This window comes from Arachis hypogaea, chromosome 3 (assembly GCF_003086295.3).
Source record: "Arachis hypogaea cultivar Tifrunner chromosome 3, arahy.Tifrunner.gnm2.J5K5, whole genome shotgun sequence".
Taxonomy (NCBI): Eukaryota; Viridiplantae; Streptophyta; class Magnoliopsida; order Fabales; family Fabaceae; genus Arachis; species Arachis hypogaea.
This window is the reverse complement of record NC_092038.1, coordinates 121,872,995-121,885,954: the sequence shown is the minus strand read 5'-3', so window position 1 is coordinate 121,885,954 and position 12,960 is coordinate 121,872,995. Positions and strand designations below refer to the sequence as shown.

The 12,960-nt window shown below is 35.2% G+C and overlaps 4 protein-coding genes across 5 annotated transcripts; 1 reads left to right on the top strand and 3 right to left on the bottom strand.

The window, feature by feature from the left end:
• Positions 1-484: 484 nt before the first annotated feature.
• Positions 485-4,965, bottom strand: LOC112791184 (uncharacterized). 2 transcript variants are annotated; one of them, XM_025833913.3, is made up of 9 exons: positions 4,107-4,965; positions 3,093-3,366; positions 2,913-3,015; positions 2,709-2,816; positions 2,516-2,625; positions 2,303-2,410; positions 2,179-2,224; positions 1,802-1,933; positions 485-1,031 (listed from the first exon to the last, which is right to left on the bottom strand). In XM_025833913.3, the coding sequence occupies exons 2-9, from the start codon at positions 3,299-3,301 to the stop codon at positions 948-950; spliced, it is 900 nt and encodes a 299-aa protein (XP_025689698.1). In that variant the 5' UTR covers positions 3,302-3,366; positions 4,107-4,965; the 3' UTR covers positions 485-947. The 2 variants fall into 2 exon arrangements, with proteins under 2 accessions (XP_025689698.1, XP_025689697.1); XM_025833912.3 differs by having other exon boundaries at positions 3,093-3,376; positions 4,107-4,566.
• Positions 4,966-5,555: 590 nt separating this feature from the next.
• Positions 5,556-5,924, top strand: LOC140183569 (egg cell-secreted protein 1.3-like). Its single transcript, XM_072232023.1, has one exon. The coding sequence runs from the start codon at positions 5,556-5,558 to the stop codon at positions 5,922-5,924; it is 369 nt and encodes a 122-aa protein (XP_072088124.1).
• Positions 5,925-5,981: 57 nt separating this feature from the next.
• LOC112791185 (citrate-binding protein) lies at positions 5,982-6,978 on the bottom strand. The gene is made up of 2 exons (XM_025833914.3): positions 6,540-6,978; positions 5,982-6,472 (listed from the first exon to the last, which is right to left on the bottom strand). Exons 1-2 carry the CDS (start codon positions 6,795-6,797, stop codon positions 6,089-6,091), a joined length of 642 nt encoding a protein of 213 aa, XP_025689699.1. The 5' UTR covers positions 6,798-6,978; the 3' UTR covers positions 5,982-6,088.
• Positions 6,979-8,172: 1,194 nt separating this feature from the next.
• Positions 8,173-11,718, bottom strand: LOC112791183 (probable mannitol dehydrogenase 1). The gene is made up of 5 exons (XM_025833911.3): positions 11,164-11,718; positions 10,966-11,079; positions 8,931-9,441; positions 8,705-8,858; positions 8,173-8,612 (listed from the first exon to the last, which is right to left on the bottom strand). The coding sequence occupies exons 1-5, from the start codon at positions 11,238-11,240 to the stop codon at positions 8,404-8,406; spliced, it is 1,065 nt and encodes a 354-aa protein (XP_025689696.1). The 5' UTR covers positions 11,241-11,718; the 3' UTR covers positions 8,173-8,403.
• Positions 11,719-12,960: the final 1,242 nt, after the last annotated feature.

Sequence of the window (12,960 nt, the reverse complement as noted above, 5' to 3'; positions counted from 1 at the left end):
ATAATTGTAGGCCACATGTATAAGAGACTCAATCTTGCAGCGAAACTGTGACAGCAAGACCCACACGTAATTGCTACTACAACAACAACAACAACTAAATCGAGTATTTTTTTTTTAAAAAAAGCACAAGGGGTTCGCTCAACGGCGACATGTATGCATATTCGTATATATTCTATTTGCCAAGATCAAAATCCTTGTGTTTTTTTGCACAACATTGTGATTACAAGTTTTAAATTCAGTTTGGTCTACTTGTTGAGTTCTCTGTCGTTAAATATGTTAATACTAGGGACAGAGATTTTCGATGCTCTAAAATGTGAAAATATAAAATATCAGCAGTTCTAATTCCTCACTTTCTCATGTTTCATCTTTAGTTTAGAGGACCACGTTACATGGAGGTAAAACTTAGAATTCATCCTTTTGCCATTTGAGTTGGAATTGAATAATGAGAAATCAATAATAAAGAACTGAAGACTGAAGAATCATATCACTAAAACAAAAGTATACATTCACTTATTCACCAACAACTTCACTAGCAAAAATCCAAGTACCACAATCCTTAATTAATGCTTGCCCAATGAAAAGGATAACAGAATAAACTTGACTGCATAATAATTGAATAGAAACACAACTCATTTTCTCTGCATGGCCACAAGTGGATTAACCCATACCCTGATACCCCTATTTCTTTTGGTGAAAAAACAAAAACTGTTTCTGACATTTGACAGGAGACCAGAGATTCAGCAGCTAAGACTCACACCTTGTATTAACTAGCTTCCAAATCAAATGCACATGCAGTTCTAGGAACATGCATATACTAATATAATATAGGCTGAAGTAACACGGTTTCTGTGGGCTTCATATGGTGTTGGACAAGTCATTATTGCTCTATTTGGGCATTGGTATGGGCCGAGTAGACACAAGAGAAGCTTCCTGCTTGCATTTTGTTCCTATGTCTTCCACACTCGAATGGTGCCATCCACAGAAGCAGTTACCATGCAATTCTCCTTTGGGTGATAACTTACGCTTGTTACCTGAGCAAGTAAGTTCACGTGACTTGAATCATTGTCGACTAGTCTTATCCTTCCATAAGAAGTAAATCCAAACAAAACTAAGCACAAATATTTACATCTCTAAGATTATAGTATCTATCACATTATATAACCCAAAATGGCATCAGTTATGGCAGAGCAATACCTAGACTCTTGTCACAACAAAAAAAAAGGAAGAGAGAATTGAAACTGACAATAATAAGATGCAGCATTAAGAGCTTTAATTAATTTGACAACAAAGTAACAACATATTTCAAGAAAATCAGCAGCAGATATTTTTTTGATAACTGTTCAAGATGTTGTGTACAGGTGACAAAAACTGTATCAAAACTGAATTGTCACATGAAATTATTGTTTGTTGGTGTAACAAATTTTCACATTGGTGGCCCCAACAACCCAACACAAAAGGATAGGACTTAGGAGAGTAGCCAGTAGGAAAGAGAAAGGGGGCTCAATTGAAAACATGATCCGCTTCCTGTGGAACCATATAATCTAAATGGACGAACAAGCATAAACTGAAACAGCATTTTGTAAAACGATATCAAGTTTGGGATTAAAACTTAAGAGGAATTCATTTTCTTTTGTCAAGCTTAAGCAGGAACTAAAAACTTGAGGAAATCACAATCATAGTTGCAAAAATATCATTAGCAAATGAAAGGTCTATAATGTCCTTTTGGACTTAGTAAATTAGTATCAACATAGTTTCTAACAGAACTTCCATGTAGAAAGGGTGCTGAAGTCAAAGAGTTTACCACTGAGTTATGAGCCCTGAATCTTGACACGACTGATGCATCTACAAGATCCCAAAAATAGATGTAGCCATCCTCAGAGCCAGCAGTTACATGAGCATCCGTATTGGTAAGGCAGCAATCCAATTTAAAAGACTGAGGATAACTAATTAGAAATTATTATTAAACCTGATAAGATGGACTAAGCCATAAAGCTTGCAAGGGCATGGTATAGTTGCTTAAAACACAAAAAAAAATGTGTTTTTAGAATGAACAAATGTCGGAATGGAAATGTGGTATGCCAGATATATAAATATACAAATGACGGTGAATCTTAACTTGTAGCTAAATTTGTAATAGAAGAAAGTAATAGAAACAGATTTTAACATCTCAGAACTAACCTTATTAGTGTGTCCTTTATATTCTTGCAATAACTCCCCTGTAGATCTGCCACAAGAAAGGATGAAAAAAACTTAGCAGGGAGTAAGATCCATGCTAAATTTCCTCTGAAAGTTATACACGTACCGGTCCAAAAGACGCAGAGTAGAGTCGAGACAACCAGCTAGAATGCAGTTACCATCATTGGACATGGATATGCAGTTAACAGGTTGCCCCAAGTTATCGGATGTTTCTCTGGTGTGTACAAAAGAAAAAATTAGTAGATTTCACGAAGCAGATGACAATACATGTGCGTATCGGGAGTGTTTCTCTTTCATTTTGAAATATGCTGCTACATGCCTGCCAATACGAATGTCAAAGGTTCGAACAGTTCCATCAACACTTCCTCCAATGATTTCAGTCTTTGTTAAGCAAACAGACATGACACTATCTGAGAATGTGTCAATAATCTGAACATCAATTGATAGGATAGACTTTATTAGTAATATTGGTGAGCGGGGAAAGGGAATGAGCATTATTAAAATGAATTCACCTGCATAGGCTCGGTGCTGTGGGATCTGCAGTCCCAAGCACGCAAGGATTGATCATAGCCAGCTGATACTACCACAGAGGAATACTCATTGAATTTCACAGCATTGACCTATGAAAGAAACTACATTACAAGAGTGATGTCTATAGCTATGAATTGAAGTGAAACAATAGAGGGGCAGGGAGCTAAATAGCGAATAGCAAATACCTCACCGTCATGACCACGGAACTTTCGAATTACACGGCCTGTAGCTACATCCCAATAAAAAATCTGGCGATCTCCACCACACGAACATAGCTTGGAGTTGTCCCTATATCAAATTATTAACATGCAATTGTGTTGATTACTAAGGAGAGAGAGAGAGAGAGAGAGAGAGAGAGAGAGTACGAAGTGACGTGGACATCGCGGACTTCGCGGCCGTGGGATTTGTAGGTCTTGATGTGGATGCCACGGTGGGGATTCCAGAGGCGTATGGTGCGGTCTTTGCCGCAGCTGAGGCAGTAGTTGCCGTCGGCGTTGAACCTCGCGGCAAGTACGGCGCCCTCGTGCCCCTTCAGCACATTCACCTCCTTCCGAGGAAGATCTTCCACGCTCATTCTTTCCAAAACCCTATCACGACCTTGCCTTCGGTTCAGTTCAATCTCCTTCACCAATCACAATCCTGACTCCCCCTAGCCATAGTAGCATAGTTATCAGAACAAATTGGTAATTGACCCGGTGGTCACTGGGTCACTAGTTCAACCGATTCATCTCGTTGATCGGGTCATAATTAAATAAAAATATAAAATTGCAAAAATGAAATTAAAACAAAAAATAAAAATGCATATGCTCACAAACATATTAAGACATAACTAATAAATTAGTCACTAGTACAATTTCAACTCGTTGATAATTTTCAACAAAAAATTCATTTATATAACTTTCAGCAACAAAAATTTTAGCTCCAAATTCGATTTACAGCAACAAAAAATTTAGCTAAGTGATTATTTAAGCAAGACGGCCATAAATTTAAGGTTCAGTGATCATAATCAGCAAAAAATTCAACTCTGATGTTTTCCAGCAACAAAAAAATTAGCTCAGTGATATGTTCATTATGTTCAGCAACAAATTCAACTTACAGCAACAAATTCGGCTCATTGATAATTTCCAACTACAAATTCAACTATGATAATTTTCAGCAACAAAAACTTTAGCTCCAAATATGATTTACAGCAAGAAAAAATTTGGCTAAGTCATTATTTCAGCAACACAGCAACAAATTCAACCACCAGTGATGATTTTCAGCAAAAAAGAAACTTAGCTCAGTGATATTTTCAGCAACAGATTCAACTTTCAGCACTAAAGCAAGGTGTAGCGATGATTTACAACAACGAAAAACAGGGCAATTTGTTGGAAACTCACCTGCCCAGAGACCAACTGACGGTAAAGGAAGCTGACCAAGCGAGCCGAAGCAAGAAGACGAGAACGACCACCAGCCGAGCGACCAGATGCTGGTTCCGTCTGCTTCTGCCGCCGGCGACTGACGACACAGAGCGCGACGACGAGCTTGAGTGGGAGACGACGACCAGATAAGGAATGGTCACTGAAGAACTCGCCAACCAGCCGACGACAAGAAAAGGATCGCAACGGGAAACGAAGAGCGCCGGCAAAAAGACGAACGTGCCCGTGGGTTCTGTGCACGTGAGTGACGCCGATGGGAGAAGTGGGAGGCTCGGTTGAGGTTAGTCCGGCGGCGACGGCAGCCTCTGGCTGATGGAGAGTAGCTCGGCGATGAAGAAGGGGATGTTGCTCTGCTCTGATAGGGTTTTAGGGTTGGGTTTGTGAGAGAGAAGGGGGAAGGGGGCTGGTTTTAAACGACGCCGTTTTCTTAATGTGAATAGCGAACCAGACTTAAAAATCCGGCCAGTTCGTCCGGTTTACCGTTTAATCGCCAATTCGACCGATTTTTTAACTAATTTTTTGCATAACAATTCTAAAGATAAACCGAATCGATTAAATTATCAATTTTCGATTAATCTAATCGAATCAGCTTATTCGGTCCGGTTTTAGAACAATGCTTTAGACAGTTAAGTTCTGTCCAAACAAGAAAAAAAGACCGTTTAAAGAATGGCTCACTCCGGCCAAATGATCGAGTGACTGGATTTCCAGCCGATTCATCTGAGTCGATTCGAGTTTGATAACACTGGCGACCGGGAGGCACTCGCCACTAGCCAGCCACCCATTCCCCGCCTTAGCAGCACTCCATTTAAGATTTGGGCTACAGCCCATTTCTCCATTACACATTTCCAATATCCGTTCATCTTATAAACAAATGGCCTAAGCAAGTCGGCCTTAAATCCTTAATACCTTTGTTTTTGGTACTTAAATCCTTAATACCTTTAATAAAGCAAAATGAAAAAATGGTCTGGTTACTCTTTTTTTTTTCACTTTTACAAGTCTAATAAAAGAAAAGAGCAACACCTAAAACACCAAAAACCCAGTGAAAAAAAAATCTTTTTGGGGGAATGGTATCATCAATATTTATGGACATGATGAAACTGAATTTGTCTTGACCGAAACCTGGCCTTAGATATTGGCTGATTTTATTTTTAATATCTTTATTTGATTCTAAATTGGATGGAAGATTGAAAGGTGGCATAGTGGCATATTAGTGGAAAATTAAAGGCAATTGATTATGTATTTATGTAATGTGCATAGTGGATCTTTTCTGTATTCCCCTGAAGCCTGAAAGTTGGGAGTTACAATCCATACGAAGGGTTGACTATAGTTATATAAGTAGATGCTGAGAGAAGCCATCTTGCATGTGCACTCAAGAAAGGAAAAAACGTGAATCCGAATTTTGCAGCATATATGGGTCTGAAAGAGGGAATTTTGTTGATGGTATTGAGTCTTGTCGTGTACGGAACGGCATCAAAGGACGGAGGAGGAGTGGAGCAGGCGGATTGCTTGAGGTCGTTGGTGGAGCTGAGATCTTGTTCGAATGAAATCCTCCTTTACTTCAGCAATGGCGGCGTCACTCATATTAGCTACAAATGTTGCTCTGCAATCACCCTCATCACGCATAATTGCTGGCCTGCGTTGCTCACTTCCTTGGGCATCACTCTTCAGGAAGCCCATTATTTACGTGGCTACTGTGATGCTTCTGCTTCTTCTCCTGCCTTCGCCCCTTCCCCTTCCCCTTCCCCTTCCCCTGATGTTCAAATTTCACTTAGGACTTAGCTACCAACAATGCTCAATCATCAATCATCGTGTTTCTATGTATAAGAGCAATGGAACTTACATAATATAATATATTATTTATTAGTCAAAGCGGGTAACATATATATAACAAGTAGTTCTTGTTTCTTATTCAATGTATACACCAAATTAAAATGCAAGTACTATTACTGCTTTCTAAAGAGTTTAATATCCCTCCAACGAGATTCCATATAGTTGGAAGGATCATTCTGAGTATAAACCCCAAACTTGAAGTAGAAAGTACCGGGTCCACGACCATCACCATCAAAATTGAGATTCCCATCAATGTAAACCTTGACGTTGTTGGCACCAACATCATGAATCACATTCAGCCTGAACCATCTATCATAGATGTTGTTCTGCACAACAGGATCCCTATAAGCCTTAAGAGAACCATCATACACCCTAAGCTGCAACGTTGTGGCAGAGGAGCTTCCACCGAACACTTGCATGATGCTCACACCGCTTGTTCCACTCGGCACGTAAAAGTCCCCTTCAAATTGCCACACACCGGATGTATAATCATATCCCTGAAAATTAATTAATTAACTTAATTAGCCTGCTTATTATAATGTTAATGACTTCATGTTAACTCACCGTAATGCGAATCTCGGTTCGTGGCAGGGTGGTGCTGGATGGTTCGAAAGGCTTGTCGGTGGAGTACACCCAGAATTTATGAACCCCATCTATGAAGGTGTAACGCTGGTTTTGTGGAACATCGTAAGGCTTTTGGACCTGGAAATTTGAGTTGCTTATTGGGAGTTGGGTGAACCCTTGTGTTGGATCAATGGCTGCTGAAAATGAGGCCAGTGTTAATTGCAAGAGGGTTACATGCAAGATGGGTAGCAGCACCATTGTTGCAGGTTGGAGGTTGTATTTCCAAAATGTTTATTGCAAGGTTTGGAATTCAATGGTTGATGCCTCAGGCTATATATATATATATATAATGTATGCAGATGAAGGGCAAAATACTCGAACGTGCTGCGGCTAATGATGATTTCTTCTTTGACATTCTTACTCCATTCTTCGTTGAAAAGTATTGGCAACTCTAAAATAGGTATATGTATGCGGTGTATTAGAATGAAAACAATAGTTAATAAATCAAACAAGCTTTTTTTATTTTTTTATTTATAATTTTGTATTTAGGGTGTGCAATTATTGTTATTTTTTTAGCAAAGTCCATCTTGTAAGATAACATAAAGGAAAAGTATAGGGTACCAACATATTATCCGCCAATTTCTGTCAATTCTTATTTATATTTGTGTTTCATGGAAGTGTGTTCGTAGATGTGTCTAATAATTAATATATTTTAAATACATATATAAAGAGACACATCCAAAAAATATATCTATAAAGACACTTCTATTAAACACAGTTATAAAAAAGACATTTTTGTTAGACACATCCACAAACACACTTCCATGAAACACAATTATAAATAAGAGTTGGCAGAAGTTGGCAGATATGCTGTTGGTAACGTAGCAGAACCGTAACATAAAATATTTATTGCCGGTGTTTTATTTTTTTTTCATTTTTTGGAGTGATTTTAGGGACTTAAATACTTGATTTTGATGCATTAAACTAAATTAAAAACCGATTGAAAATGTGAACAGCTATGATTCCAATTATGTGACTATTTGTGTAGATATAGTGGATGGTTCATTGACCATGACTACCACGATCAGCCGCCGTGCCCAAAAAAAAAAAAGGCATAAATTACAGGCTTGTGGACTTTCTTTTTCTTCTCCCCTACGCCCCTACCCAAAAGAATATAGCACAACTCTTTTTTATTACATTGTCTTATTGGTAAGGGTATAGTACACTTTAATTCCATATATTTCTTTTTCCTCTTTTGGTATTCAACTAATCAACTTCTCCCCATTGTTTCATTCAAATAGGAGAACGTTTCCTCGTATGCAGATAACTCATAACAAACAAAGATAAATAGGAAATTCAAAGCTGCATTAATAAGAGTTTTTTCACAAATTGGAAATGAACTAAATAGTTAAATGAAAAAGTCTCAACCAGAATAGAACTCACTTAAATCAATTTGGATTAGTTCGATGGTTCGATTCCGCGTTGTGTATGTAGCAATTTATTATCCAACGGCTGACTCTTAAATAGAGATAAAATTCGTGACTGTCGTTAACCTGCTGGGTTAGAGGATATATAGTGGAAAACAAAAAGAAAAGAATAGAACTCAATTAATACTTGTGGAATGCTTCGAGGATAACTCAACAATGGCATTGTATATACTTTTCATGAAGCTAGTCGGGTTCCGGTGGTCAACAAAAGTAGATTGTGGTTTATTTTTCCATAGTCCAAACAACTAAAGAAACAATAGCATGATACAACTAAATAAGAAACAGTCAACAAAACAGCACACTTAAGGTTTATTCTATGACCACAAAATACTGAGACGCTTAAAGTTGAGACATGAAAGAGTTGAAAGAAGGTTGTTCTACATGTTACTGGAAGAGAAGGAGTTTGCAACATCAATAACAAAGCGATATTTAACATCGGATTTGCTGAGCCTTTCGATAGCAGTGTTGATCTCATCCATCTTAATCAGCTCAATATTTGCAGTTATGTTATGCTTTGCACAGAAATCAAGCATCTCCTGAGTCTCCTTCAGCCCTCCAAAGTTGCTTCCCCCTATAAGCTTCCTTCCTGCACATGACTTACACTTTTCATTCCAATGACTAAATCCATACAGGTTTATAGTACTAGAAATGTGAATTCTTGGTTTCCTGATTACTTACCTCCAACCAAGGGGAAGATAGGCAGCTGAAGAGGCTTGCTAGGCAGCCCTACATTGACCAGCTTTTCGTTCAGCTTCAGCAGACCAAGCAGGGGAGCCAGCGGATGGACGGCCGAAATCGTGCTGATGATATAATCCATTGTTCCCATGGCAGCCTGCATGAATCATGTGCAAAAATAAACACAACAACATGGTTGGCTAATTCCTTGTGATACACGCTATCTCACCTTCATTTTTTCAGGATCAGAGGAAAGAAGGAAAGAATCAGCCCCTAGAGTGTGAATGGCCTCAGCTTCCTTGTTGGGAGAGCCACTAATGACAGTAACTTTGAGACCAAATGCTTTGCCAAATTTGATGGCAACGTGGCCTAAGCCGCCGAGGCCGGCCACTCCCAAATGCTTGCCGGGCTCTGTCATCCCATAATACTTCATGGGGCTATACACAGTAATCCCAGCACACAGAAGAGGGGCACCGGCATCAAGGGGTAAGTTGTCGGGAAATCGAAGCACAAAGCGCTGGTGAACAACCACGAAATCGGAGTAGCCACCCTGCGTTCGTGTCCCTTTATAAGGAGAGTTATAGGTATACACAGTTCTAGGACAGTAATTCTCCAGATCCTGCTGGCAACACTCACATTCCTTACATGAGTCCACTATTACACCAACTCCAACTCTATCCCCCTCCTTAAATTTTGTCACATTACTTCCAACTTTTGTCACAATACCAACAATTTCATGCCTGCAAAACACAATGCAACTTAAACTCACATCCTGAAATCATATTGCGTCCTTCACAAATAGAAATGTTTGCCTCCGACTATTATTATTCGTTATTCAAGTTTACTACTATTTCATATAAAGAAATTGTTTGCACTAATCACATACCTAAAATAAATAAACAAACCAATTTACTTTTAGTTTTGCTTGGCTTGTAGTCTTATTTATTTGTCTGTACCCTGAGGAGTTAGATTCTATTGTTTTATTTAGTTAGGTTCCTGTTTACTGAAAGGATTTCTGCCGCTTAAATAGGTTTGTGTTAATGCTATTATTTTAGCCCTGTACAGTTACGATAAAGACACATCTAAAAAATCTTATTCTTACTATATAAATCCATTGTGAATCATACTAATTACATTGCACAAAATCAACTCATATTCTATTATCTATAATAATAATTGTTTATCATCACTATCAGTGCAATGTGGATAGAGTGGTCCCCTTGATGGGAGCAAAAACAGGATTTATGACAACGGTATCAAGCTTATGACATCAAAATTTCATATTTAAAAATAACAATAATTAAAAGGAAATTTTCTTATAATCCAAAATTAAAGGGGTACGACACACTTATTTTCACTAAAATGCTTTAATAAGGAGAAATTTTGGGGTCAATTCACATATTTAATAAAATCCAAGGTTAGAATACCAAAAAAAGAAAAAAGAAGAGATTATTTGCAGTTAACCCTAAATAATAAATAATAAATACTATGGCAATTTATGTGGATGAAGAAATGAATCCAAAAAAGAACCGACTGAGGGAGTCCCTGGCTGAGGCCCGAGGGTGACCAAAGAGGAGACAGGAGAGTGAGATTGTTAATGATGGCAACGACTCAACGGTTATGTGTGTCCCACTCTCTCTCTCTCTCTCTCCAACAACACTAATAAAGTTGCTGTCCTAAACCAACAAAAAAATCACCTTCAAATTATTCAAAAGTACTTTTAAATTATTAAAATAAAAACATTTCAAACTACAATAATAATAATAAGCATAATCGATTTTGATCCGATACTTTACAAATCGGATTAAAAAGGTAAGACATTTTATCTTTAAAATATGATAATTAAAAAAAAAGTAATTTTTCATATAATTTTTAAATAATTATCTAAATATTCTTATAAAATTACAAATCAAATGCATACATACTTTGTAAGATACAAAAATTAGTTATCATTTATAAAAGATAATTTTTTTTATTTTTGTTGAATTTTAGTTGACAAATAGAGAGGATCTTTTTGGGGGCAGCATTCGTAAGCATTTTTTTACTCTTATTTATATCTATATAATTTATATAATATTGATAATCTGCATTCTTTAAAAAAGATTGAAGCCAGGAAAGAAAAGAACGGTTGGTGATTGGTGGAATTAAGCATGAAAAAATTAAAGAGAGAGAAAGAGTGGAGGAGTAAGATAGGTAGAGAAAGAGTTGGAAGTTTGAGAGTATATATATATTGGAAAATGAAAAAGAGGAAGAAAAGAACGAACCCAGGGACAACGGGGTAAGTAGTGAAACCCCAGTCATTCTTGATTGTGTGCAGATCGGAATGGCAAACCCCGCAGAAGAGGATTTTGAGAGTGACGTCATCAGCTTCGTTTTCCCTGCAAACATAATAGTAGTAATAATTAAGTAGTGAGACATATACAAGAAGAAGAAGAAGAAGAAGAAGAAGAAGAAGAAAATACCTTCTTGAGAAATGGAAGGGAGAGAGATGACCAGAGGTATCTGTTGCAGCCCAGCCAAAGGCATTTGATGAGCCCATCTTTCATTCGATTCTGATGCGAAGCTTCCAATGGCCGCCCACTATTTATAATCCATATTCATCCTATCTCACATGCTACATGCTACTCCATTTTTTTTTAAGTTTTTTCACAATTACAATTCTTACATCATTATTTAACATATCTATATCAAATATTCGAATATAAAAGTTTGTATTACAATTAAATCCTATTACGCGTATATAAAAATTTAATAGTTAAAATTAAAATATAAAATATATATTAAAAATAAATTTAACAACACATATCTTTATAAATAAATATATAATTAATTTAATAATTATTTTTTTATGTAAATATATATATTTTTTTTACCATTGATTATGATTCGTTTTCTAATAAAAAAAAATGCACATATATATAACACTACTAACTTTTTACGTGATCTGTGCGAACGAATCCATGTAAGACTTTCTCAAAAGTAATAGGTAAATATTGAAATAGAAAAGGTAGAATATCAAAGTGAAGGAGCAGTCAACTACAGCAATAAATATCACTACCGGTGCCGATCTCTCTTTTATTTATCCTCACCCGTCGAATTAAATGAATTCTTCTTTTTTGTTTACATTTAATTAAATGAATTCTTCAATAATGTTAAATGACACTATTAATGATTTTTTTTAAAATAATATATGAGGTTCCATAATTCTTTTTCTTTTTGGTCAGAAATTCAACATACCGACGTACAGAAATTAATTTAAAAATAATAAAACAAACTAAAAAATCATCAAAATTTATTATTTTTTGTTATTATTTTTTATCATCAATTCAATTTTTTTAATTTAGTAATCTAACCAGAGCTTTTGCCCATAATAAATAATTACGGGAATATAAATCTTTTGAAATCATATTAGCTTTATCTATCGTAGATTATGACAGAAAAAATTCATAGAATCAAACTATTTTTATAAAAAAATCATAGAAGACAAAAGTTCATGTTAGTTAAGAAGATCAGGGTCTCTAAAATCAAATAATAAGTATTTTAATTATTATTTTCATATGAAAGAGTTTAATTGTTTATTAAAATTAATTTTAACATTCATTATCTAAAACTTAAAAGAATTTAATAGTTATACTTTTATATTTAATTAGGTGTTAATTCTGTTGCACAATAAAAATTAATTTATTTTCATTCTTATTATTTAAAAAAAATATTTTCTCTCTCTATATATAAAAATATAATTAGATATTAGTCTAAAAAAGTTTATATTGATAGTTATGAAATTATTTCAAAATATTTTTTTGAAATTTTGATTCTAATTATTAATCACAACATATATTATTATTCTCTTCAAATTATATGTAATAAATATTTGAAAAAAGAAAACTAAAAATATAAATTAAAAAAAGTAATAAAAATTTAAAACTAAATAAAGAATTAAAAAATTGTGTATATAATAATAATATATTTTTTATGTGAATAATATTATAGAATAATTTTTAATTATATTTAATTATAAATTTAATGTATTTTTTATAATTTTATAAATTTATCTGAATTATATTATTTTATTAATTTTATTTTGGTAGAACAAAAATGTAGAGAGAGATAGAGAATAAGAAACAAAAGGAGAGAGAAAGATAAAGAATAATAAGGAGAAAGAGAGATAGAGAGTTGTTATTTTTAGGGAGAAAGATTTTATTTTTATTGTAACAAAAGAATAAAAGAATATCGGTAACATATATTGATTCGTCAAATCT

What these genes read in the sequence shown, in the direction of transcription:
- LOC140183569 (XM_072232023.1), top strand. Translation starts at nt 5,556, where the DNA reads ATGGGTCTGAAAGAGGGAATTTTGTTGATGGTATTGAGTCTTGTCGTG.
- LOC112791185 (XM_025833914.3), bottom strand. Translation starts at nt 6,797, where the DNA reads ATGGTGCTGCTACCCATCTTGCATGTAACCCTCTTGCAATTAACACTG. An exon ending in GAACCGAGATTCGCATTACG is followed by an intron (nt 6,473 to 6,539) that starts GTGAGTTAACAT and finishes ATTAATTTTCAG; the next exon opens with GGATATGATTATACATCCGG.
- LOC112791183 (XM_025833911.3), bottom strand. Translation starts at nt 11,240, where the DNA reads ATGGGCTCATCAAATGCCTTTGGCTGGGCTGCAACAGATACCTCTGGT. An exon ending in ACTTACCCCGTTGTCCCTGG is followed by an intron (nt 9,442 to 10,965) that starts GTTCGTTCTTTT and finishes TGTGTTTTGCAG; the next exon opens with GCATGAAATTGTTGGTATTG. An exon ending in TATCTTCCCCTTGGTTGGAG is followed by an intron (nt 8,613 to 8,704) that starts GTAAGTAATCAG and finishes AGTCATGTGCAG; the next exon opens with GAAGGAAGCTTATAGGGGGA.
- LOC112791184 (XM_025833913.3), bottom strand. Translation starts at nt 3,301, where the DNA reads ATGAGCGTGGAAGATCTTCCTCGGAAGGAGGTGAATGTGCTGAAGGGG. An exon ending in ACTCTGCGTCTTTTGGACCG is followed by an intron (nt 2,225 to 2,302) that starts GTACGTGTATAA and finishes TTCTTGTGGCAG; the next exon opens with ATCTACAGGGGAGTTATTGC. An exon ending in ATAAAGGACACACTAATAAG is followed by an intron (nt 1,934 to 2,178) that starts GTTAGTTCTGAG and finishes AGTTATCCTCAG; the next exon opens with TCTTTTAAATTGGATTGCTG.